The 25,271-nt window shown below is 42.7% G+C and overlaps 1 protein-coding gene across 2 annotated transcripts in view; it reads right to left on the bottom strand.

Annotated features, from left to right (window-relative positions):
- Positions 1–25,271, bottom strand: part of LOC135198170 (dolichyl-diphosphooligosaccharide--protein glycosyltransferase subunit STT3B-like) — a 132,264-nt gene that overhangs the window by 73,731 nt on the left and 33,262 nt on the right. For both annotated transcript variants that reach the window (XM_064225689.1, XM_064225690.1), the window contains exons 2-3: positions 20,410–20,628; positions 2,344–2,521 (exon numbers count right to left, since the gene is read on the bottom strand). In XM_064225689.1, coding sequence (XP_064081759.1) covers positions 2,344–2,521; positions 20,410–20,628 — 397 coding nt within the window. The remainder of the gene's footprint in view (positions 1–2,343; positions 2,522–20,409; positions 20,629–25,271) is intronic.

Raw genomic sequence — 25,271 nt, 5'->3', positions numbered from 1 at the left:
ACCAAAATGTACTATGAGAGATGCGTACGAAAACCGAGGTTTGACTGTACAAACTAACTACAAGTTCAGACTATAATTAATGAGTAGTAATGGCTTGACACTGACTGAAATAGCATTACTCCAGATATAAATGACAATGCAAAATGTTAAGAGAAATTAATTGAAAAGATACAATACATGCTGCATTTGAAATTTAAATTACAAAAAAAAAAAAAAAAAAAAAAAAAAAAAAAAAAAAAAAAAAAATTATTTTTACAACCCAGTTATACAAAAATACACTATGAAATCATTACACTCGCATAGCATTACAGCTACCCTAAAAGACAACAGATCCTTTATCTGCAACCAATGAAGCATTTGAAGGAACAAAAATGGCTGCTGCAATTTTATTTAAATAAGGAACAAAAATGGCTGCTGCAATTTTATTTAACAGTAAAAAATTTCGCAGAAACTTTTTTTAACGATTTTAAGTAAAGTTTCTATATTCATTTACAAAACCCTTCAAGAATCAAGAATAAACCTCCAGAGCATCAATAAGAGTGCTCCATAAATCTACAACAATGCCTTCTCAGCATCATGTAATCATCTTGCCTATATAAGCCTACTGTACAGCCTACATATTATGTACATGCATTAAATGGGCCGACCAGACCCCTTATATATGGGTGCATAGGGCCAAAATGCAGTCATAAAAAAATTCATGGAGTTTCATATGGCAATGTATACAAAATATTTCGTCAAAAGTCCTTTTACTTTCGTAGTTACAGGGTAATTAGTAAATGTAACTCAATAAGCCATGATTCACTGCGAGCACAAACCTCATGTAGTGTACATGTTCGAGTTTCACCTCTGACATTCGCTTGCTTTTACGTATGTTTATCTTTGTTTCGGCAAGAATTTCATCATGCTAATGAGGAAAAGACAAGCAAAACATCTCGCTAACATACAGACGAAGAAAATTCGCTCTAATATGATAACAGAATATCATAATATATGCGATATTAGCGTAGTTAGTGAAGAAAGAGAGGGAGGGTTGCATAGTAAGTAACGCCCATCTTGCCTGATGCACACGTCACACCGTGCCCCGGGCTACGATCTTTGAACAAAGGGATCATCATTTATGATAAATAACATAGTTTTGGTTTATCAATATCCAAAAAGGAATATGAAATTCATAATAATGATGATTTATTAACATTGTCTTTGTAAAAAGAGAGTACACGTTCGAGTTTCACCTCTGACATTCCCATGCTTTTACGTTTGTTTATCTTTGTTTCTGCAAGAATTTTATCATGCCAAAGAGGAAAATACAAGGAAAACATCTCGCTAACATACTGAAGAAGAAAATTTACTGTAATAAGCTGAGTTAGTGAAGGAGAGAGAGAGTTGCGTAGGAAGGAGTGCCCAGTCTTATCTGACGCAGTGCCCCAGGCTACGATATATGAGCAAAGGGATCATCATTTATGATTAAATTATGATAAATAACACAATTTTGGTTTATTAATACCCAAAAAAGAAATATACATTCATAATAATCATTATTTATTAACATTGTCTTTATAAAAATACAAAGGAAAACTTTGAACACCCATATCTCAAAACTATACTTACTGACCTTCAAATTCTACCTTCTCACTAGTTTTAAAGCTATAGCATTGAAATTTGGTATATAACTTAGAAAGACATTATAAAACAATCAAATAGAGCCCTTTTTTCCAATTTTTGTTATGTCTTTTTTTAAATAATTTTTTTCCCTGATTTATAGTGTTTATTTTTTTTACCATAATGAAAAATTCATATCTAGCAAAAAAATGACATTTAGAAAAAAAACTTGTTCATTTGATTGGAGGTCTTTATCAGGTCTATATATGGTAGTAATCCCAGGTCTTAATATTAAATATCAAGGAAGGAGATAGAATCTAAAAAATGGTTATTTTCGGGATAAATCGGCCTGGCGCCACAAAACCGAAGGTCAGAGGCAAAAATCATGTGGTTTGGAGATGTCCCAAGACACCTTATTTAGTGATATGAATGTCAAAGTCCTGTCCTTAAAAAAAGGCATTAGCCGGCCGGCCCCCTTAAGGCACTCTTTCTAACCAGACTACCCTCACCCAAAATTTCTATATTTGAAAGATTTAAAACTGTTTCTTACAATAGTTTTCAATAAACTGTTTTAATCAAAATTTCCAAGGCTAGTCAATTTGCTAAAACCTAAATGCCATTTCACAGCAACATATAAGTACCAATTAAATTTCAAGAATAGGAAAGAAGTCTGCTTGCTTGTAAATGGCAAAATATCTCCTATATAAATGACAGTACTAATATAAAGTTTGCAATACTCACCCACAAGAAATATGTAAACATAAGTGCAAATATAGCAATGCCTTCATTGTCATAACTTCCAGCAACTGATCGACTAATATAACCAGGTACAACAGCAATAAAGCAAGCTGCAAACAGACCAGCTCCTGCAGACCATATCTCTTTGGTTAAGAAATATGTGGCAATTGCTGTCAGACCACTGTAAAAACAGATAAAACCATTATATTATAGAATATAATTGTATACATAATAAAAGACTTTACAATGTACTTGTAAATCATGTATATAAAGCAGTACCTACGCATTTTGGGGAAAAATACTGTTTTCACAATAAGTCCTTTGGTAAGCAGTTTAAAACGTACTCCCTTAATTTCTGTAACACAGTAAAAACTAAAAAATACCGATAACCTTCATATAAGACAATGCAAAAAACATGCACTGCGTTATTTGAAGTTAGCACCTATTCCCACACTGAATAAAAATATAGTGTATACTATTCCCTACCTCTAGCAAGCAACTACTTTGTAAAATTGTATCAAAGAACACTTCTGAACCCTTTATTTGTGTCTTCAGCATGTCTTTCAACAGCAAAATTCATTCAAAGAAGTGTATTCATTAGAAACTCTGACCCTATTCCATTATCTAGATGAATGCAAGAAATACATAAAAAGATATGAACCACTGCTAGCATTAGAGTTACTTTCTAGTTAGTAATCAATAAACCAGTGAATTACATTGACAACTCATTTCAATTTCCATTCCTTCAGTTTTAAAAAGGAGCAATCTCCAAAGGAATATATAATTCTTTAAGAGTCAGAGTTCTGGGGAGCAAAGGGGGTCAGTAGAGGATTAGGGGCCAAATTGGGTCAAATAAATAGAAATATACATTACTCCTGTTATCTCTACCAACAATAAAGTATTCCTACTTCAGGTCATCACAATATTTCCTATTACAAATTTAATGACTGTAAATCAAAATTGACAATTTTACCTTATCTTTAGCACCTAAACTTCTAAGAGTTAATACACTGCTCTTTACTCTTCAAGCAAAACATCAGCAACCTTTTTTATTATTGTGTCAGAATGGCACATTTCCCATTCTTTTTCTGTCACAATACCAAAAGTCCACTGATTGTTTTCTTAATGCAAAATCATGGAACAGTCTTCCAGCCTGTTATGAATGTTGGTGTACCATAACTGAAGCTTACAATATAAAGTTGTGGAACAGTCTTCCACACTGTCTTATGAACACTGATGCCCCAAAGCTGACAATAGTTGCCAAGCTGCTACTTTTGGTGCAGTATTCAAACACCATGATATAACATTATTAAAGTAATATATATGTATTTTCCACAGGTATGCAAATCAGGCCCTTTTATGTAGGAGTATACTTTAGCATGAGGTGAAACAGTCATTTAACTGGGTAACAAAAGTACTAATTAACTAGCAGTTGGTGGGGGTAATCAGGGAATACCCCTTACTACCAACAATCTTCCAACACTTTTTTCCTTTGACCACTGGGACAAAGTAGGGTGGTTGAGGTGGAAGCTGCAATAAAACTCTAGTTTCTTTACTTACAGGAACCAAATTATTTGCAAAAAATTATCATCTGTATACCTATGAAATACAAACTATCACCTTCTGTACAAGAGGGTCATCATCTCTGACAACTGACGAAGTTGAAAACCCACCAACAAATGCCATAACTCCTGCAGCCTCCTATTCAGCAAATGGTTGACAGAGCACCCTGGCCCTGATATAGGGAGAAGAGCCTTGTTCAAATATTAAAAAGGTTGGAGAACCATGTCATATCAGTACTCGAATCAGAAGGCGGCTACACTTTGGAATCAGAATATAGCTCTACTGCTTCCTCCTGGCCCCTCACCTTGTTAACAGGAAGAGCAGGAGTTGCAATTCTTAGTTACCAAATTTCTACAAATGGTTGCTTACCATATTAGCCAACTACATCTATACATGGTCCAACACATATTTGGGCTGAGCTGCTACAACTGCTGAGGGAGTAGGAAGAATGAATGGATACAAGCCAGTCACGCTACCATTTTACCTTAGGCAAAATGCTTTTCTTGAAACCTATGGTAAAATCCAAGGTAAAATGAGGTAAAAGTGGTCTGGAACTTCAGGCACTTACCCTCTTCACCCAGAGGGCCTGGTTCCAGGCAGTATGGATTTCATCCCAGAGACTTAAGAGGAGATTGACTTGATAAAGGTATACATGGTTGTCCTTGATCCACTGAATGGAAGCTCTGATTGGAGAGAGGGTCTTCTGAATCAACAAAGAAGACTGTCTACTTTCCTTAGAACAGCCACCAACCATGAAGATGCAAATTGCTGATAGCTGAACTGTGCTACCAAAACAATCCTCCATCAAGGATTGTATCTGCCTAATAATTCAAGTTGTCCACTCATACATCTGGAACAGCACCTGACAGGGTAGAAGGAAAACTGTCCATTCACACCTGCCTGTTGATGTAAGTCACTAAGTCCCCTTCAATTCAACTGTGAGCATATGCATTCTGGGAGGTAGTGTGTTCTGGGCACATCCCACAAGAAAGTTTCTGTTGTTCAGCAGTCATCTGAAGTCTTATTTGATTTCCCTGCTCATTATGAGCTGGAAGGGAGAATGGCTTGGAGCTGATCAATGCCACTTCAGTTGTCATCAAAGTGGGTTCACACGAAGTCAATCAAACAGGACAAATATGACAGGTGGCTGAGACCTACCAAAACTAAGGTAGCTAACAGAAAAAGTACACAAGTACTTGGGTATGAAAACTGAATCTCTCAAGTTATCCCAAAAGTTATCCCAATCACCTGGAAGCAATTAAAGGTCAATAAACAACCTCCATGGAAATCAACAAACTAGTTGACTTGGTAATGCAGTACATGTATACCACTCACGCGGTCAACACTGAAAGCAGGGTGGATGCTCTTGCAACACCAAAGTGGTGGGTCATGCAATAGTTGGGTTGATGTTCACTAAACCTTGATCTTTGCATGTATTCAGCACCTCAGTAACAGTGAATGCATTTGGGGTCTGGAAGACCTGTATTTAGAAAGGAGTTCTAAGCCATGGTCAACTGAATTGTACAGCTTCCTATTTTAGGTGACGCCCAAGCTACTAGCGGGTACAGATGACCTGGTACATGTGGTACAGATGACCTGGTACATGTCCTGTCATATGAACACAACCCTGGGGTTGGTGGCAAGCCACAGACCTTGGGGGGAATAGTATGATCATATGCAAGCAGATCATCCTGGTACTGGTAAGTACTAAAAGGACCTGTTTTGCATGAACCCCCAACAATACGTTGAAGGAAGGGGGTAGAACTAATTCAACCAGATGTTTCAGGTGTAACTCAAATCCATGAGTGACTGAAAACCAATGCTTCCTAGAGCCCTGGGAAGTCACTCATTTGAAGCCTTACAGACTTCTGAGAGGTCTTCTTGGACTACCAATACTTTTTTCTCAAACAGAAAGATGAAAGAGAAGGACTAAGAACCACTTGACTTTGCAGAGGAAGAAAAAGAAAAACACCCTGCCATTTCCTTCCTGCTGCTACCCTAGTTCAAATCTTATTACTTAACAAATGGAGCCATAATTGATGCTCCTAACTCGTCTCCCATGGTACCAGGAATCAGAATAACTGCCATGCCTCTTGGGTGAACCCTAAATAGAGCTCCATCAACAATAAAGTTTAATAAAGGGGTTGTGGTTACTTCTCAGAAATCATGACACTCACAAAGAGCTAAATTATCTCTACAACAACACTGCTGAAGGGAATTCTAAAGGCAGAAAATATCCTAGCTTTAAAGGATTTCTTAATTAAAGCTAGTAGGTATCTTCCTAGTTGAAAACTAACAAACGAAAAGCCTGGAGCTCTCCATACTGTAAACATGAATGATCAGACTACAAGGTGCTGATAACTAGAAAAAAGAAAAAAAGAAAAGCTTTGCATTAACTTTTCAAAATCATGATTGAAAATCCAAAGAATTCTAGAGGATCAGTCAAATTCAATTTATAACTGTGTGTTAAGTGACCACATACTAGTAATGGTGGTGAATAAAAGTATGAACGCTCTATAACAACAAGTACTATAGTGCTATTGTGCAAAAACAACTCCAAATCTGGTCAACCACTAGTGGACCTAGGTGCAACACAATCGTAAATGAACAAATCCTTCCAACAATATCTAGCCCCCATACAAGGAAAGCTGTCTCATGCAAACCTCCTGCCTATTGCACAGAGTCAGAGGACTATATATACAGTCAGACCTCTTTAAACCAGCTCCCTGAGGACCAGGCCATAGCCGAACCACAGAAAATACCAGATGATAGAAATCAACCCTAAAAAATCTGTATGTAAACAAGCTTTGCAAGCTCATTCCCATATATATCACTGTGTTATCATCAATTTATGGCATCATAACACAGCTAAAGGAGGTGCCATTAACCAGATATCAATGTACTATAAATAACCAAAATTTGGTTAATGGAGGTTTTCATATATCAGCACCCTGCCAAGAATGGAACCAGGGAATGCCTTTAATCACTGCCACTCATTAGGTTTAGTTCCTTATAAAAATTCTGGCCCGTTTCATAAGTCTCTCCCTGGAAATGCTTTCACTTTCAGCATAAAACTAAAAAATCTGCTGCTTTTGTTTCTTTAAACCTACACATGCGAGAAGAGGACATTCCTTGGCAAAATTCAAATAGCAGTTGTATTAAAAATAATCATTTTAATAAAAATGAAGTTTTTATGATAAAATAAGTTTTAATTATACTTAACCCGTAATTATATACCTAAATAGTTTTAATTATACTTACCCAGTAATCATATACCTAAGAGTTTCACTCGCTGGCAGTTAAAATCCCGACATTCATGGGTTGCGCTAACTACAGTGGCTGCAAAAATAATCTTAACAGCAAAAATAATGTTGACATATTTCACAAAATAACAGCAAACGACTGTGGATAATTAAACAAACAGAAATCTGTACTTATTTATTATTCAGATACACGAATTAATACTTTTTCATCTCTCCTTTAGCCTGCAATACAGCCTAGATGCACTTAGGCATAGAATCAGCAAGGATCATGAAATATTGAGAATCCAACTTAGTGCATTATGTCAACTTAATCTCATTCTTAAGCTCAGCCATATTTGAGGGCTGGGCACCTGCAACTTTGTCTTGAATAACTTTACAGGCATTTCCAATTGGGTTTAAGTCAGGTGAATTGCCTGGGCACTCTAACAGATACATTGTTCTCTGCAAGCCACTTTGTTACTGTCTTCGTCTTGTGACATGGACCCCCATCATGCAAAAAGCGGAGAATCACGTAACCTGTAAAACTCTTATCATGTGGTCCTTAAGCACTTCTAAATACAGCTTTACCCCATTTACCAGTAAGTGTCCCCCACACCATAACACTCTGTGGATGCTTCACGGTTTTTATGGTAAACTTGTGATGACATTATGACGCACTCTTGGGTCTCCTCAAAACACTGCTGGCACTACTAACCATTCTGAAGGTTGATTCATCTGAGAACATAACGTCATGCCATAGTTCCTTGGTCCAATCTTTATATTTCCTACAGAGAGCCAGCCTTTTCTTCTTCATGCCATCTGTGAGGAGCAGTTTCTTTGCAGCATGCTGCAGATGATGATGTACCGTACGAACAGCAACGTTTCCAAGCAGATCAAAATGATATTGTTATAATACAATAAAGTTTCATACATACTTACCTGGCAGATATATACATAGCTAAGACTCCGTCGTCCCCGACAGAAATTCAAATTTCGCGGCACACGCTGCAGGTAGGTCAGGTGATCTACCGTCCTGCCCTGGGTGGCAGGATTAGGAACCATTCCCGTTTTCTATTCATATTTTTTCTCTTCCACCTGTCTCTGCGGGGAGGCTGGGTGGGCCATTAATTGTATATATCTGCCAGGTAAGTATGTATGAAACTTTATTGTATTATAACAATATCATTTTCATACAATCAACTTACCTGTCAGATATATACATAGCTGATTGACACTCTCTGGTGGAGGGTAAGAGACAGCTAACATGGAATAGACAGGTAAACAACATATGTTGTAGGTATAAATAAACCTTGGTTCCTATCTGATAGGTGGTAGACTTCGTGGCTGTTGCCCAGTAGTCTGCATCACCTCAAGACTTTAGCGAGATATGTGATCTATGGCTAAGAGATCTTGTGGGTCTGCCGATGGGATATGAACCGCTTACTCGGCAGAGCCTGAAAGGACTTTGTCAATGGGTACTGGACCACTTCTATGACAATACACCTTATGAAGGAGCGCAACACCGATCCCGATCACCTGATCCTAACACGAGGGTTCGCGCTCAAATTGGAAAGAGTTATCCACACACTCCTTTCAAAAACCCCAATAATTTCACTAAGTTAAAAAACTTTAACTCAAAGTTAAGGATCAGTGTCGGTTCCTTATCCCAGTAACGTATCCGCAGAAACGTATAAACCAAAAGAGAAGGATCTCTCGTAGGTTAACTTGACATCCTTTGTGTAATGAGAAGTCAACACAGAGTTGCCTCTACCGTACAACATAGCTAATATGTCTTATATGACATATTGTTATGTAAAGAACAAGAATTTGCAAAAGCGCGCACTTCCTGCGCTTTTAATTCTCAGCTGTTTGAAGGAATCAAGTCACTTATGAAGTGCTTAGGAGATCTCCATGTTTCAAAGAAGACCAGGGCTTTCTTGAAATGGATCTCTCCCGACTGAAGCCTGAAGCCTGGCAGGAACCTCGCGCCTGGCTGGTGCTTCGCTCTTGGTTGGCGCCTAGCGCTTGTCTGGTACCTTTCGCTTGACTGGCGCCTCGCATCTGGTTGACGCCTCGCGTCTTGGCTGGAGATTCGCGCCTAGAGCCTGGCTTGCGCCTGGCTGGCTGCTCGCGCCTGGCTGGCGTCTCGCGCCAGGTTGGCGCTTTGTGCCTGCCTGGCGCCTCGCGCCTGGCTGGCGTCTCGCGCCAGGTTGGCGCTTTGTGCCTACCTGGCGCCTGCCTGGAGCTTCGCGCCTGGCTGGCGTCTCGCGCCCGGTTGGAGTGGCGCCTTGCGCCTGCCTGGAGCTTCGCCGCTGGCTGGCACCTCGCGCCTGCCTGGCGCCTCGCGCCTGCCTGGCGCCTCGCTCCTGCCTGGCGCCTCGCTCCTGCCTGGCGCCTCGCGCCTGGGTGGCTCCTCCCCACTTGCCGGAGCTTCGAGCTTGGTAGAGTCTCGAGGATGTCTGGCAATGTCCACATCGGACACTCTTATCTGTCCTATATGTTCGCATCTAGCACATCTGTGTCAGGTTGTAGGCCCGGTCTTTCTCCTCATCAGACAATGACAGTGTTCTTGGGGCTGTCTGCAGGTTTCTTCTTCCTTACTGACTGTGTCAGAAGGTCTTGAGTAGCCTTCTCAGTTAATGAACGAGAAATGTCCTTCACTACTGAGAAGGGAACAAAAAGTCAGACAAAGGCGAGTACAGAAGCGCTGCCCTCTGAGCGTGGGAGACCGCTTTGGTTAAAAAGACACTATATACTGTCCTCTTTTTAAGAAGACCTGCTCCAAACAAAGAGGAGATCTCAACCGAGCCATCCTGAACCGCTTTGTCTATACAAGACAAAATACACAGAAGGACTTCTGGTTCGAGTCCTTCAGAATCATGGGCTTTCTTGGACATCACCCCAAGGGACCAATCTAAGAAGTTGAAAACTTCCAATACATGAAAGAGTCCCTTGAGGAGATGGTCCAGTTCTGAAATGCCCCAAGTTATACGGGCAGAGTTCAAACCTTGTCTACGTGAAGCGTCAACTAAGGTCGAAAAGTCCGCTTCTGACGTAGACGGAAGAGAAATACCCATATTCTCTCCCGTCTGATATCAAATGCCTCTTTTACCAGCTAGTCTCGCTGGAGGCATGCAGAAGACCGTTCTAACTAACTCCTTCTTCAACTTCATCCCAGAGTCTAAAGACTGAAGAGCCCTCTTCATCGAAATGGCGGGCTTCATTCTAAGAAAAAAAACGAAGATTTCTTCGTCTTTGCACTCGAGAAAAGAGAGCGCGGAGAAGGAGGAGAGGCAGGAGTCAAGTCGTCTCCATACTCCTCTAGAAGCAAGGCTGTCAAAACATTATAGTTCGACAGTCCTTCTCTTCCTTGATACTCCTCCTCGAGTTTACTTCTAACTCGGGGTCTAGATGAGTCTCCGCTGCTAATTCAGTACGTCTTTCCTCTGGAGGAGACAAACTCCTAATAGGAGAGGGGCTAAGGGAATGATATTCCTTCCTCTTCCCCGCTTTAATAGTCCTGGAAGGCGCCAACAGCCCAGGCTTCTCTCCATAAATGGATGACGCTTCCCACTTGGATGACGCTTCTAGTCAGCCAAGCGTCCTGGCTGACGCCTCCCGTTTGTGTGGCTGCTGACGTCTGGATGACGCCTCGCGCCTGGAAGACGCTTCGCTCTCAAAAGGCGTCCTAACTGGCGCCAAAATTTTGGTTGGAGCCTCGCGTCTAAAAGCAGCTTTAAATGACTATTCATGTCTTGACGACGTCTCACGTCTCTCTGGCGTTACGTGTCTTCCGTAAGATTCTCCCGATCTCGCTCTCGAAACCGAAGCCTCTGCGATATGTTTGGAAGCTTCACGTCTGCATGACGCCTCTCGCTTCGCAGGGGAGAGAGGACGAGACTTCTTGATTGGAAGCGCAACGTCCTTCCTACGAGGCGCTAACACTCCCACCAAAGAGGCCAGTTGCTCTTGTACTGGCAAGATAATCTTCCTGAAGCTTTTCCCACGTCATCTTCAATCGGGGGAGAAGTAGGAAAAGGAAGCAGTCCTATAGGAAGCCTGTTCGTCTCTACCTTACTGAGAGATCATCTTAATGAAGAAGACTTTCCGCAGGTTCTCACAACTCTTTCCAATAAATGTTAAACATGTTAACAGTTATTATCGTCGATCGAGAAGGATCTCTTTGTTAACGTGAATAGGAGCGAAAAAAGAGATTCTCGATGCTCTATGCGATATGAGAGTGTCGTGGAAATGGCCTAAGTGATTAAATGGGTAACGAAATCAGGAACGAATCTTGCCGTTACCGAGCTTGGTGTCCGAGAGGCGAGGTACTGGACTCTTAGGTTAATAACTCGCTAAAACGAGAAAATCTTGGATGGTGCTCTTGGCTCACTGCGCCAGGCTGGCGCTTCTGGCGCTTCTGGAGCATTGCGCCAGGTTGGTACTTCTGGCGCGTTGCGCCAGACTGGCGCTTTCTTCTAATTCTTTTTATGTTATGTGCCAGAACACCTGTGCCTTTATGGTACCCGACATCCTTTCACATGTTAATTCCGTTCTTAGTAGGAAAAACTTTATATACGTAGTATAGTCCATTCAGGGAAACTAGTTCTGCCCCAAAGAGAATGTTTCCCATCCGACTCATCCATCTTCTTCTGAGCAGGTACTCTAATAAGCTATGCTTTCGTAAGCCTGAGAGCATTACATAATATAATGTTCTGCTGCGATAGAATCCTTTAATAATGTTTACCTACCGTAAACAGCATTGAAAGGTTGTACTATCTCTCTTATTGAAAGCTTCTTAGCAAAAGGCATACAATATTTTATTTATGTTAGCTTAACTATCCCCTCAATCCGAGGTTAAGACCGCGATTGTAGGGGAGAGATACGGAAAGTTATTCCATCCCGCAGGAGAGAGAGATACGCCCGACCGCTCATGACTGACACCTACATGGTACTGACAGTAACTGGCGTAGGCGTACTGCGTTGGTCTCAGGCTCTCAGCGAAAGCAGTCCCCGCTTACTCTTCCAGAGTTGCCAGCTACTCCAATTAATAAAGGAATTTTATAAAATTATTATCGAACTTCAGGAAGTTCTTATTAAAGCATATTTAAGCGAAACAAGACTTCGATAAATCTAGAAGCTAAGTAGGTGTAGTCTTAACAATCCCTTTAAGCGTAGTCCTTCCTAGGAAAGACGTAGAAGGATACTGGTAATTGAGTTGCACAGAAAAGAAGTAACTACGGTATGTGTTTCTGATTTGACCGTATCGTATTCTCATACAGCAGAAATTCTACTACCTTCTACTATCTTCGTTCTTTTCGTTAATAGAACGATAGAAAGAGTATATATATATATATATATCCTTAAGGAACGAAGTTAATCAAGGAACTCTTTAAATCTTCGTGATTTCTTCATAAATCGCGGAAGAGACAGAATTCCTGTTCATCACTAGGGTTTACGGAAGGAAGTAGATATTTTCTATCCGCCATCATACCCAAACATCGATGAGATCTTATTAAGAAAAACTCCCAAAGCTCTTGCCTCCTCAAAACGAGGGAAGAGCATGGATGAAGGAGAGAGTCCGCATTGAGAGGAACTGCCTAACAAAGAAGTCTTCTGAATAATGAAAAGGGGCTTCTCTTAGTATCAGAATCCTTCTGACAAAAGCAACGGCCGCCTGTGCGACATCTTGCACATTTGCCAGGGGAAAGTTGCTCAAGTTAAAAATTCAAAGAGGAGTCTCGCGACTGACCTCTCTCTCTAATGAAGATTTTTGAAATCTTCTGACGCCTGGCGTCTGGATCCTTGCGCCTAGCGCCTGGCGTCTGGATAGTTCCGCGCGCCTGGAATGTTCCGCACGCTAGAAAGGAGACTCGCTCCTGGAACGTTCCGCTTGCGTGGAAGGTCCCGTGCGCCCTAATAGATCCGAGCGCCTCTAGTCTTGTTATACGAGCCTCTTGCCAGAAAACGTTCAATGGAAGCATCCTTCTGATTGCCATTCTACTATAAGGCTCCTTAGTTAAGCCGTCTGTTTTCTCTTTGAAGGCGCCTTGCGCCAAGAAAAAGTTCTGGAACGCGGCTCGCACTCAGTTGCTGGAACGCGGCTCGCGTTATCTGTATGAACGAGGCTCGCGCTAGTCTGTGGAACGCGGCTCGCGCTAGTCTGTTGGAACGCGGCTCGCTGCTGGCTGTTGGAACGTGGCTCGCGCTAGCTTGCTGGCTGGCTCTCAGCCTCTCGCTCAGTGAGTCAGTGTTCTCTTATTCAGAGAACGAGCCAGATCGTCCGAACTTCTAACATGTACATTCTTCGTCTTTTCGGATGTAAGACGAAGAAACGGAAGAACAGACGCACTTTTTAAAGGCTGCCTTTGCAATGGCTATCCCTGGCAGTCTGGGACGTTTTACAGATCCTGCCGAGGGAACGCCCGATCGGTGGGGATTCTCCATAACCCCCGTAAGGCTTTTGACTTTCCTTCTCCTCTGGGCTTGTGAGTTTGGAAGAGGTCTAGGCCTGAGAGCGAGACAGAGCCGATCGAACGCACCCTCTACTAATTAGGACGCCTTTCCAATGGCGAACTTGGCAGTCTGGGACGTTCTACAGATCCTGCCGAGGGGACGCCTGATCGGTGGGGATTCTCCATAACCTCCGTAAGGCTTTCGACTTTCCTTCTCCTCTGGGTATGTGAGCTTGGAAGAGGTCTAGGCCTGGGAGCGAAACAGAGCCGAACAGAACGCACCCTCCACTGCACTAACAGTAAAATCACTTCTTACCTTTCAATAGCTCGTATTTTGAGCTACATTCCTTTTGTCTTCAAATTGCAATATGAATTTGAAGATTCTGTGAAGTAAGAAGGAGATGAGGATACCACACTACTAGTAATGTTAATGCTCTAACTGCTCGTTAGTACGAGAGCTATATAAACTTCTAAAGGAAGCGTAACTATTCTTTCCTTACATCCTCAAGAAGGAAGTTAGCTCAATCAATTCTAACATTTACTACACGTTATTATGAATAAATATTAAAATTTTCCTTCTTGCAAACTATGTGATTGTCTACCGAAAAGTTCGGTAGTTACACGTAAACAATTCTTCGAAATTTTTGAAGCCAAAGTTATAAAAACAAATTAATATGCGTATGCCGAACCAAAGATCCAGTACTTCCCTGCAAAAGATAGCCCAGAAGATCGATGGCGATGAAATCCAAAAATCAAGTCAGGAGGAACTGCAAACGTTGTTTACATTCCAAGCGACAGAAAAAATATGAATAGAAAACGGGAATGGTTCCTAATCCTGCCACCCAGGGCAGGACGGTAGATCACCTGACCTACCTGCAGCGTGTGCCGCGAAATTTGAATTTCTGTCGGGACGACGGAGTCTTAGCTATGTATATATCTGACAGGTAAGTTGATTGTATGAAAATGCTTTTTGTTGAGTGCAGCTGCTGTAATTGAAGGATTATTCAATACTTCTCTCTTCAGAATTGTATCAGTCCTCGGAGAGGTCTTCTTCTTCCGTCCACAACCTGGTTTCCACTGTGGCACTGCTCCTGGTGGGAGTCCAGCTGCTGCCTTTTTCAGACTATAAATAGCTTGGCGAGAGACACCAATATCTCTGGCCACACGAATCAAAGAGACTTCCTGCTCCAGCTGGGCAAGGGCACGGGCCTTATCTTCATTTGTAAGCTTATGGCGTCCCATTATGTCAACGACAAACTGAGCTGTGGGACACCAAAGATGACTGAAAAATGTGCGAGTCAGGGGCTGATGGAACAACTTGTAACATATCCCCTCACACCAACATCTCAGCGAGCACTGACAATTCCCGCCAGTTTTCCCGCTCATATGTGTCCAAGGAAGCTGTCAACCGTACGACAAATCTCTGGTGACAGTGGTATGGCTGCTGCACAATTTTGAAGTTGACAAACATTTGAAGTTAAGATTATTTTTGCGTTTTCACTGTCAATATTAATTTTGCAGCCACTGTATCTATTAGCTTTGGTTAGGTAACAGTCCTCAGCCCACTTTCGGGGCAAGAGAAGAGGAACAACACGACCAAGAGCTCAGTTTGTTTATGCTCATCAACAAGAATCTGTGCTAGGGGACGAAGGATGGGTTCCAATTATATAATTACTGGGTAAGTATAATTATTTTATCATAAAAATGTAATTTTTAATTATACAACTTCCCCAGTAATTATATAGCTGATTCCTACATTGCGAGAAGGAGGGAAGCATGGATAATTCTACCTCAGAACAGAAAAGCTTTGCCAACATTAGTTAAAATGTTTGCTGACTCCTTACCTGGTAAGAGTTGTAGCAGGAAAATACTACCTCTGGTTGTCACTCATCTTATCATGTAACAGCATGGTGGTAAAGCCATGTAACGCCTATTACATAGTGGAACCTTTGTAGCGAATGACAATTCCAATGGCTAACAAAGGATCAAAAGTAACTGCCCCTGCCCAGAGGAGTTCAGTACCTACTTTTCACCAAAAAAGATTACTATTACCAATACAGGCAGTCCCTGGTTATTGGCGATCCGGTTTTATAAAATCGACGATTTATGGCGCCATAACAGGCTGAGTTCCAGTTATAAGCGCCATAAGGGTGCCTATGGTGCCATAAATCACTGAGTTTCTGTTAATGGTGGTTTTCGCTTATTGGCACACCCCTGGGAACGGAACCCCTGCCAATAACTGGGGACCGCCTGTAACCAATATAATAAAATATCCACCACCACCCTATCAAAGGACTGAAGGGTACTACAGGTCCTTCATACCTTCAGGCTTCCCATAAAACCTCAAACCTTGTGTCATGGGGAAAAATATTTTAGGAAGGGTTGCTTCCTACATTTCCTTTCCCAACACCACACTTGCCGCAAGAAACGGACCCAGGGTACTGCAGTCTTCATACACCGTTTCAATGTCATGGAGATAATGTGGATGCAAACACTGATTTGCATTTCAAAATGTAGAATTAATAATAGAAGAGATAAATTTCTCTTAAAAGCCAGAGATGTGGCTACTGCCCTAATTTCATGGGCTTTAGCCTTGTAGACCAGGAGAACGTCCTCTTTTCCTGAAGAATGTGCTTCTCGGATGACGTCTCTTAAGAAGAATGCTAGAGCATTCTTAAATAGCGGTCTGGAGGTTTTTTTTTTACGGAACACCAAAGACTGCCAAAATCTCCACAAATGTCTTTAGTTCTGTGAAGGTAGTACTTTAAGGATCTCAATGGGCTCTTCTCACTGGGCACAGAGCCCTTTCCTCGTTATCATTACCCAGGACTTCTGTCTAACCAGGGGTTAGAGGGAGACTTGTTCTTGGCTAGAAACCCCAGGGAATATGAACAAATAGCACTCCCTTTCGAAAAGCCTATTGCCTTGTCAAGTGCATGAATCGGACACCAGGAAGAGAATTTTTCTAGTTACTTCCCTCAGACTAAGTTAATGCACAGGTTCGAAACAAGGCCCAGACAACCATTTTAACACAATATCCAAATTCCAAGGCAACATGGGAGAATCTTTCTGATAAGAAGTATCAAAAGATCTAATGAGATCAGAGATGCCTGGGTTGGGGGACAAGTCCAAGCCTCTGTGGTGGAACACCGATGCTAACATGGCCCTATAACCCTTGATGGTAGAGGAAGACAGATTTCTTACTGACCTCACATGAAACAAGAAATTGGCAATGTGCATCACAGTGGCCATAGAAGAAGAGATGTTGGAATTCTTACACCACTCTCTGCAGATTCTCCACTTATTCTGATAAAACATTGCTAGAAGATCTACACATGGAAGCTACCTAAGAAACACATGGAAGCTACCTAAGAAAATCCTTTCTTTCTAAAGATTTTCTACAGTTTGAATCCTGTCAGGGCCGCAGAAGACAGGTTTTTGTGGAATCTGTGAAAATGTGGTTGTCTGAGTAGATGCCTCTTTTGAGGACCGTCGCTGGCATTAACCGAGTCGTCGGAGCTTGAACTGAAGAGAGAGGCTTATTTAGTAAAAGCAGAATACTGTTGAGCTTCACCTGAATGGGATCTACTGTCTCAATAGCAGAAGCAGCACTAGCAGGAGCCGAGGGAGTCGAAGGGAGCTCCTACGTGATGCAAGCAGGCGCTAATTGATGTGCGACAGAGGGGAGCTTGGGTGCCAATAGGAGCTCGACTACATCTGTAGGCACTCCTGCACGACAGATACAGGAGCTCGAAGAGGAGCCGAAGAGCAACAACGAGCCTTGGGTGCCAGAGGAGCGTCAACTCCTGAGAGGCAGTCAGAAGACAAACGCTCCGGGCTGTCCCAATAAATGCAAAAAGGGCATATATGGTTCTCTAGGTTTCTTAGGAAGAACCACTGGAGCTGCATCCAAAGCACCTCCTCTCTCCAATGGTTGAGACTTGCTCCCTGAACACCACTGGTGTCGTGGAGAGGAGTCATCCGAACTCGACATCTATGCACATCCAAGGAGAGACCTTTCCAACACCTCTCTGTTTCAACCTGGGAAGCGACCTTGTGAGCAGACCCTACCGACCTCCCTTGGGCTACCAGTTTGACTCCTCACCTGCAAAGGGGAGTTTGACAATGACCTTTGCCTAGGAGCATCGGTGGGATGAATAGCCACCTCCTCCACTGACACAACACTATCACTTTTCGCCTTGTCCATAAGGACCTTCACAGATGCAACAAGCTGCTCCATAGTCTGTACTAACAGAGCAAAACACATCAATCTTTTCCTCTACACAGGTGATGGGGTTGGGATCAGAAGTGCAGGAGCCTGCAAACGGAGAAGGTGGCGTAGCGAGAGCTAAAGATATAACAGGAATACTCAGATGTGAATTCTAATCAGAAGAATCCTGGCTAGCTGATTTTGAATTGGCCCTAATCAAAGCATTTCTCTTCCTGTGTCTCTCTAATTTCTCTAAATTTTAAATGTGATTCCAAACTCCTCCACTTCCTTTCATCACAATCAACACATTCATTACATGTATTACCAATTAACATATTTGCCCTCTACAATTAGTGCATTAAGTGCAATTATCATAGGATTCCTTGGTTAGCCTAGTCTTGCAACCTCTAGTGCAATACCTAAAGCTAGCAGAATTTGTCTGACATTGTTGAAATCACTAAGACCTGATGGTTACCAAGAAACAAAAAACAAAAAACAAAAAAAAACAAAAAAACAAAAAAAGCAAGTTCTTATCACAGAACCTAACGCTATCTAAATGATTTGCCAAGACGGCTAATACAAGAATAGTGTACTTCACCAATTGCGATTACAAAAAGAAAGTCCAAAAAAATTTCAGGAATAACTGCAACCGACAACCATACCCATCGGTCGGCAGAAACAAACTTGAGCTCTTTGCTGTTGCTCCTCTCTCTTGCCCCAAAAGTGGACGGGGCACTGTTACCTAACCAAGGCAAATAGATAGTTAGTGCGACCCCTGAATTTCAAGATTTTAACTACCAGCGAGTGAAACTCTTAGCTATATAATTACTGGGGAAGTTGTATAATTAAAACTTTCACATACTGTATGCAGTTATATTTTATGTATACTTGGAAAGTTACTTAAATAAAAATAAATGTACAGTACAGGCAGTCCCCAGTTATCGGTGGACTCAGTTACTGGCGATCTGGTTTTATGGCGCTTGTCTAACGCCATAAAGTCGACAATTTATGGCACCACAATGGGTAGAGTTTCTATTATCAGAACCATGAGGTGCTGATAATAAAGTTATGGCACCATAACATACTTAACATAGGCGCCATTAACCAAATCTCGGTAACTATTCACAGTTTCGGATAATGGCGTTTTCGCTTACAGGCACCTACCGAGAACGGAACCCCCGCTGGTAACCAGGGACTGCCTGTACCTTGGTAGCAGCAAACAGCCATGAAACACCAAGCACCTATTATACCCAATGGCAACAAAGAGAATTCTGTCAAGAGCTGAAACATTTGAAACACCTGGTGGAGAACAGGTGTAACTGACAAGTCATCCAGGCAACCATTTAATCTTTTGTTTGAATGCCGACTCGCCTATTGGTGTGGAGATATAAGCTATCTTTAATAGTAGGTAAGATTCATTAGAAATAATATGTGAATCTAATATATCACTATATCTTAAGTTGTGAGAAATATGGTACTTATTGACCTGAATTTACAAGAAAATTAGTAGTATTTTTATATAAGTATCAACTGCCAAACACAAAGGGCGTGTATACAGTCACTACACAACTTATGAACGAGTTACATTTCAGACCGCCATTCGTGAGCAAGTTACATTTCAGATAGCCAATCCTATCTTAAATTGTTCGTAATAAGTAATGCATAATTTTCTTTGTTTACACTCCTGAGTTAACTTGGGAGTCATAGATTATACTACAGTGCTCCTCCCACTTTAATTTGAGGCAAGTTCCAGAACCTACCACGGAAATGCCAAAATACCCTCTAAAAATGCTTATAACTGCCAAATACCCACTATCCCTTAAACTAAGACACTTATAACTGTCCATTTCAACATTTCACTGCTTAATTTTATAGTTCAAACAAAAATATACCTTCAATTATCATACTAAAATAACTTAATATAAATTCAAACAAAAATACACCCCAACCCATCATATTAAAACATCCTAGGTTATCTTAGATTAGTACCCTTTTACAGCTGTTACTCCTAAGTATATATGCTCCCCTACAATGCCAAAAACAATGATTTACTCATTCCAAAATAAAGTCACCTTTCAATTAACGTGTGTTTAATTAACATGTCTTCGATTTAACACAAGCTAGAAAATATCTTAACAATTTTTTTAAATGCGAAAATTTTGATTTAAACGAATTGTTTTAAAATCACTCGTGCATCAGCACTGCAGATGATGGCCATCAACATAAACAAAGACATAGCACAGTGCACTGTACGTATTTATTAATAAAGCAAAAGACTTAGTTTATCTATTAATAAAGTAAAAGATTTTATGCTTCTTTTTTTTGTCCGACCTACATACTAGTATTATATTAGTAATGTAGTAGAGTTCCCCAAGTCCAGGAACAGGTTATTCCTCATGTTCTTCTGTTTTTTTTAAAAATTCTTACTAGCAGCATAGGCATGTAGAGAAAATTTGAACTATTAAAACCCCGTCTGTTTGTATCTCTGAATGTAAGTAGGTGGTGACTAATTCAACCATACATTTCCACAAAAAACATTTACAACTGCACTGTGTTAAATAATAGTAGTACTTGAAAACCAAACTATTAAATATCTTACCTGAATATTGGTGCTAAGAAGACACATATATCACGAATATGTACTGGGATGTTGAGAAGGTTGAGAACATAATGAATACTTCCAGAGGTGACCATAAGCCCAGGGTATACAGTGCCCCCAACTATTCTGCCAAGTGGGTACCAAGCTCGCTCATCAAACCAGTTGAGGAAATTGTAATAGCCATTTTTGACCATATGTGCAGTAGCTCTATAATTGAACCTGGAAACAGAACAAGAATAACTGTAAGATTCTTCCTTTCATTCTTTTCAAGTAACATTTTAAATTCGTAAATGTTTCTCGATCAGAAGCTGCAAAACAAATAACAGACTCTGTTCACAGTTTAGACATTATACAGTAACAACTTTTTGAGTCTTCACATGACCCCCTTATTTTCTTTATTTATAGTTGGGCCTGTGCTAGATAAGGGCATTGGATCACAAGTTCCACTGGCCCTCTATTACAACAATCAAGTACCCTCCTAAAAAACACACTTTGCAGGACAAATGATAACCATCAAACTCTAAGTGGTAGCCAAAGCATATACATACACTAAACATCAGAAAATGGTTCAAATACATTGTACATATACATACAGTAATAAGACTGAAAGAACCATGCACACATATTACACAATAAAATAAGAAAAATGTCTTAAGAACTGCACCGCGAGTAATAAACAATTTAAAGTCTACAAATTGTCTTAGAAAATTTGTCATTTGTTCATACGCGAACAAACCTTCGGTCTTAACAATAGAATAGACTCATACTTGGAGGGAGGAATAAGACATCCTAGACCAGCTGGGGGCCTACCCTCCAATCAAGCTCTCAAAAGAAATGGTTTCTGGAGCGGGACTGAAGCCCATTGAGAAGCTAGATATATTGATATCTAACCACTCAGAACCTGAGTGACGTACAATATATGGGACAACCATTGTATAAGGAACCAAAGAGAAACTTTGACTGTCCAATAACAAACTAACACGCCAGGGTTTGTATTACTCCCAACCCTTCCTTGCCAGAGTGGAGCATATGCTACCAAAATAGAGGGCAAGATATTTGTATATTACACGACCACACTATCAGTATGACTACCTTACTCACCTGTATCAGACCAGTCCAGCGAACGACATGTCTATTGCTTAAACTGCCCGAAGGAAGATGGAAAGGTACAAGAGGAAGAAGGAGATCAGCCAACTCACTCATTCTCTCATACACACAATCATCTTAGGTAAGATACACAGGTGCCCTGTTAAGGGCAACCATGAGTTACACCTGTTGGGCAGCCACCACAGGACCCAGGGAAAACGTGTCCGCAGATCTGTGGGCAACATCCTTAAGATAGGAGGTGAACGTGGACTGGTGTAACCAAGTACCAGCACTCAGCACTATGTACAGCCAAGTTCTTTTTGAAAGCCAGAGGGGGACCAATACCTCTAACGTCATGCACTCTAACCTGTACAGACGTGGTGGTGGAATCATCAAGAGTGAAGTATGCCTGTCTGATGGCTTCCCGTATCCAAAAAGATGGTATTCTTAGACACCTCTTTCTTTGTACGGCCTGTGCTAACAAAAAGCTCTTGAGCATCACCACCCACAAAGTCAGTCAGTGATGGAATGGAAAACGAAGTGAACCTGTTATCATGCACAGAGGGATTTTGGGTCTTGGCCACGAATTCCGGGACAAATTTGAAGGACACTGACCCCCAACCCCTGGTGTGCTTCACCTCATAGCTCAGACCGTGGAGCTCTCCTACCCTCTTGGAAGATGCTAAAGCCAGAAGGTAAACTGTCTTGAGCGTCAGGTTCCTGTTAGATGAGCAACGCAACGGCTCTTATGGACTCTTAGTGAAGGTCTTAAGAACCAAGGAAACTTCCCATGATGGAGGCTTGAGCTCTCTAGGAGAACTAGACTGCTCAAACCCCTTAACTAGCAGGGAAAGTTCCCAGGAAAAGGAGATGTCGATACCCTTAAGGTGTAACACCAAACTCAGGGCCGCCCTGTAGCCTCTACATTAGATCGCCCATTTGCCTTGGTAAACCGTGGAGGTCGACTTTCTAAGACTGCTGGACATATGCCCAGCTGTTCTCTGAGAAAAGCCTCTTGCTCAGAGGAGATACTTGATAGCCTCCAACCATGAAAACACAGGGATTCTACTGACTGGTGGAACCTTTCCATATGGGGCTGACATAAGAGATGTCGCCAAGGGGGAATTTCCCTTGGAACCTCTGACAACGACGACAGCAGATCTGGGAACCATTCCGCCTGATGCCACAGAGGGGCTACCAAAGTCATCCTAAGACCCCGTGAACTTATTAGCCTGTTCAGAACCTGACGGATCAAACAAAACAGAGGGAAGGCATACACCTCTAGGTTGTCTCAGGGATGTTGGAATGCGTCCTCTGCAAATGCTAAAGGATCTGGAACCACTGAACAGAATGCCTTCAACTTCCTGTTGAGGCGTGTCGCAAAAAGGTCCAGCATGGGTCTCCCCCAAATCTGGAAAAGCTTGTCTGCCACCACTTGGTGAAGGGACCACTCTGTGCCTAGGATCTGATCCCGACGACTTTGTTTGTCTGCGACCACGTTCCATTTTCCTGGGATATACCTGGCTGAGAGCTCTGCCCGAATTGCTGACTGCCCACTGGTGAAGCTCGACGGTCAAGGCAAGAAGTTGACGTGAAACCATGCCTCCCTGTTTGTTCACATAGGCTACCACCGTGGTGTTGTCCGACATGGGAACGACAGAATGACCTTCTACCTTCCCCCGAAACTCCTTCAGACCCAGGAAAGCTGCCTTCAACTCCAAGACGTATATGTTGCTGCTTGTCCTCCAAACTCCAAACACCTGAAGCGATGAGGCTGCCTAAATGAGCCCCCCAACCTACAAGGGAGGCGTCCAAGAACAGAGGGAAGTCCGGTGGAGGAGAACGCAGAGGGACACCCTTCAACAGATTCTGGTTGTCCAACCACCAACGAAGGTCTTCTCTCACTTCCAGAGACAGAGGAACCATTAATGGGAAAGTCCCCTGCCGGAGACCAGAACTCTCCCAGTCTCCATTGCAGAGACCTAAGATTCATGAAGACGCCCATGAGGGACCAGCTTCTCCACGGAAGACAACATTCCCAGAAGAACCTGCCACAGATGAGCTGACTGATGTGACTCTGACAGGAAGTTGTGCGCCACCGCCCGCAACTTCTCCAATCTCTGATCCGACGGGAAAACTTTTGCCACTGTTGTATCGATGACCATGCCCAGGTAGAGAATCCTTTGACTGGGTACGAGGTTCGACTTTTCCTGATTGACTAATATGCCCAGTTCCAAACAGAACCAAAGTAGACGATCCCTGTCTTGCAGCAGCTTTTCCCTGGAAACTGCCAAGACTAACCAATCGTCGAGGTACCTCAGCAAATGGATCCCCTGAGCATGGGCCCATCTTGACACGAGAGAGAAGACCCTTGTGAACACTTGAGGGGCTGTCATCAGCCCAATGCACAAGACTTTTAACTCGAAGACCTTGTCCCTAAGAGAGAAGCGAAGGAACTTCCTGGATGTGGGATGAACAGGGATTTGGAAGTATGCGTCCCTTAAGTCTATTGACAGCATGAAGTCACCTTCCCTCACGGCTGCCAACACCAAGCACAGGGTCTCCATCTTGAACCGTGTCTTCCTGATGAAGTGATTCAAAGTGGATAAGTCAATCACAGGCCTCCATCCTCCCGACGCCTTGGGCACCAAGATGTGACTGTAAAACCCCAGGGACGGATGCACCACTTCCTCTATCGCATCCTTGTCCAGCATTTTCCGCACTTCCTCCCGAAGAGCCAAGAACTTCAGAGAATCTGGAGGATATGCCTTCCTGAGCTGCGGCTTGTCCGACAGAGGAGGAGAGAAGTCAAATGGCAGTAGGTATCCCACCCGAAGGACATCTACCACCCACTTCTCCGCCCCACAACTCTGCATAGCATGGAGGAGGAGGCAGAAAAGGTTCCGTCCTCAAAGTACGCAGCACCGACAACACCACCACAGGTGTTACTGTGGTAACATGTGTATACACCAGGTGAGGCAGTTCCGCATACACAGGCATTGACAGTTGTCGCTGTTCCCACAGTCACACCATGAGTCACAGCAGCTGACCAAAAATGATCCATCAGCCCCTGGAGAGACAGTGCCAGGCAAATTCAACTTCACCCATGCCTGTTGCAAATCCCTGACCACGGAGACACACACACACCTGAGGGAGCAAAAGTTGGGTTAGTGGTGGGAACTCCTGTTCCCTTCGGAGAAGAGAGATCCCCTCCAAAGGCACTAGAAGCACCACTGATGAGGCAGAGGAGAGGGAAGCAGCGTGTCTGACCTGCTGGACCTGAGTGAGTCCTCCTGTCCGGAGACGAGGCCGTTCACCTGGTCCAACATACCGTCAGCCAAGGAAGACCGGGGTAGTCCCACCGTCGCCTTGGCTTCTTCTTAGGACCCCAGAACGACTCCAACCTCGATGGAGGGTCAGAGGGAGCAACCACCGATCCTTCCCCAAGGTTGTTGTGCTGACGAATCAGCGCAATGACCTCTGTATCTCGGGGGTGATCACGTCCTGAGGCAATGGAAAGTTAGGTCCATCCAGGCCGATCACCTCAGGAGGAAGAACCTCGCCAGACCCCTCGTGGTCTCCTCCAACCATTTTGAGTGTACGATCTGCTTGGACCAAGCCAGGCTCAAAGGCTCTCGTGGAGCGTACTCCTCACGGTCACTCCTGTTTGCTTCGTTCCTCCCGGTGTAGCCTGAGGAGGTTGATGGGACAGGTGAGGAAGACCGGACGCTCCTGCCCTGCCTACCAGCAGATATGGCACGCTGGGAGGACTGCAC

Source organism: Macrobrachium nipponense, chromosome 21, assembly GCF_015104395.2.
Source record: "Macrobrachium nipponense isolate FS-2020 chromosome 21, ASM1510439v2, whole genome shotgun sequence".
Lineage (NCBI taxonomy): Eukaryota > Metazoa > Arthropoda > Malacostraca > Decapoda > Palaemonidae > Macrobrachium > Macrobrachium nipponense.
Note: the sequence above shows the minus strand (reverse complement) of the source record. Positions and strands in the feature narration are given on the sequence as shown.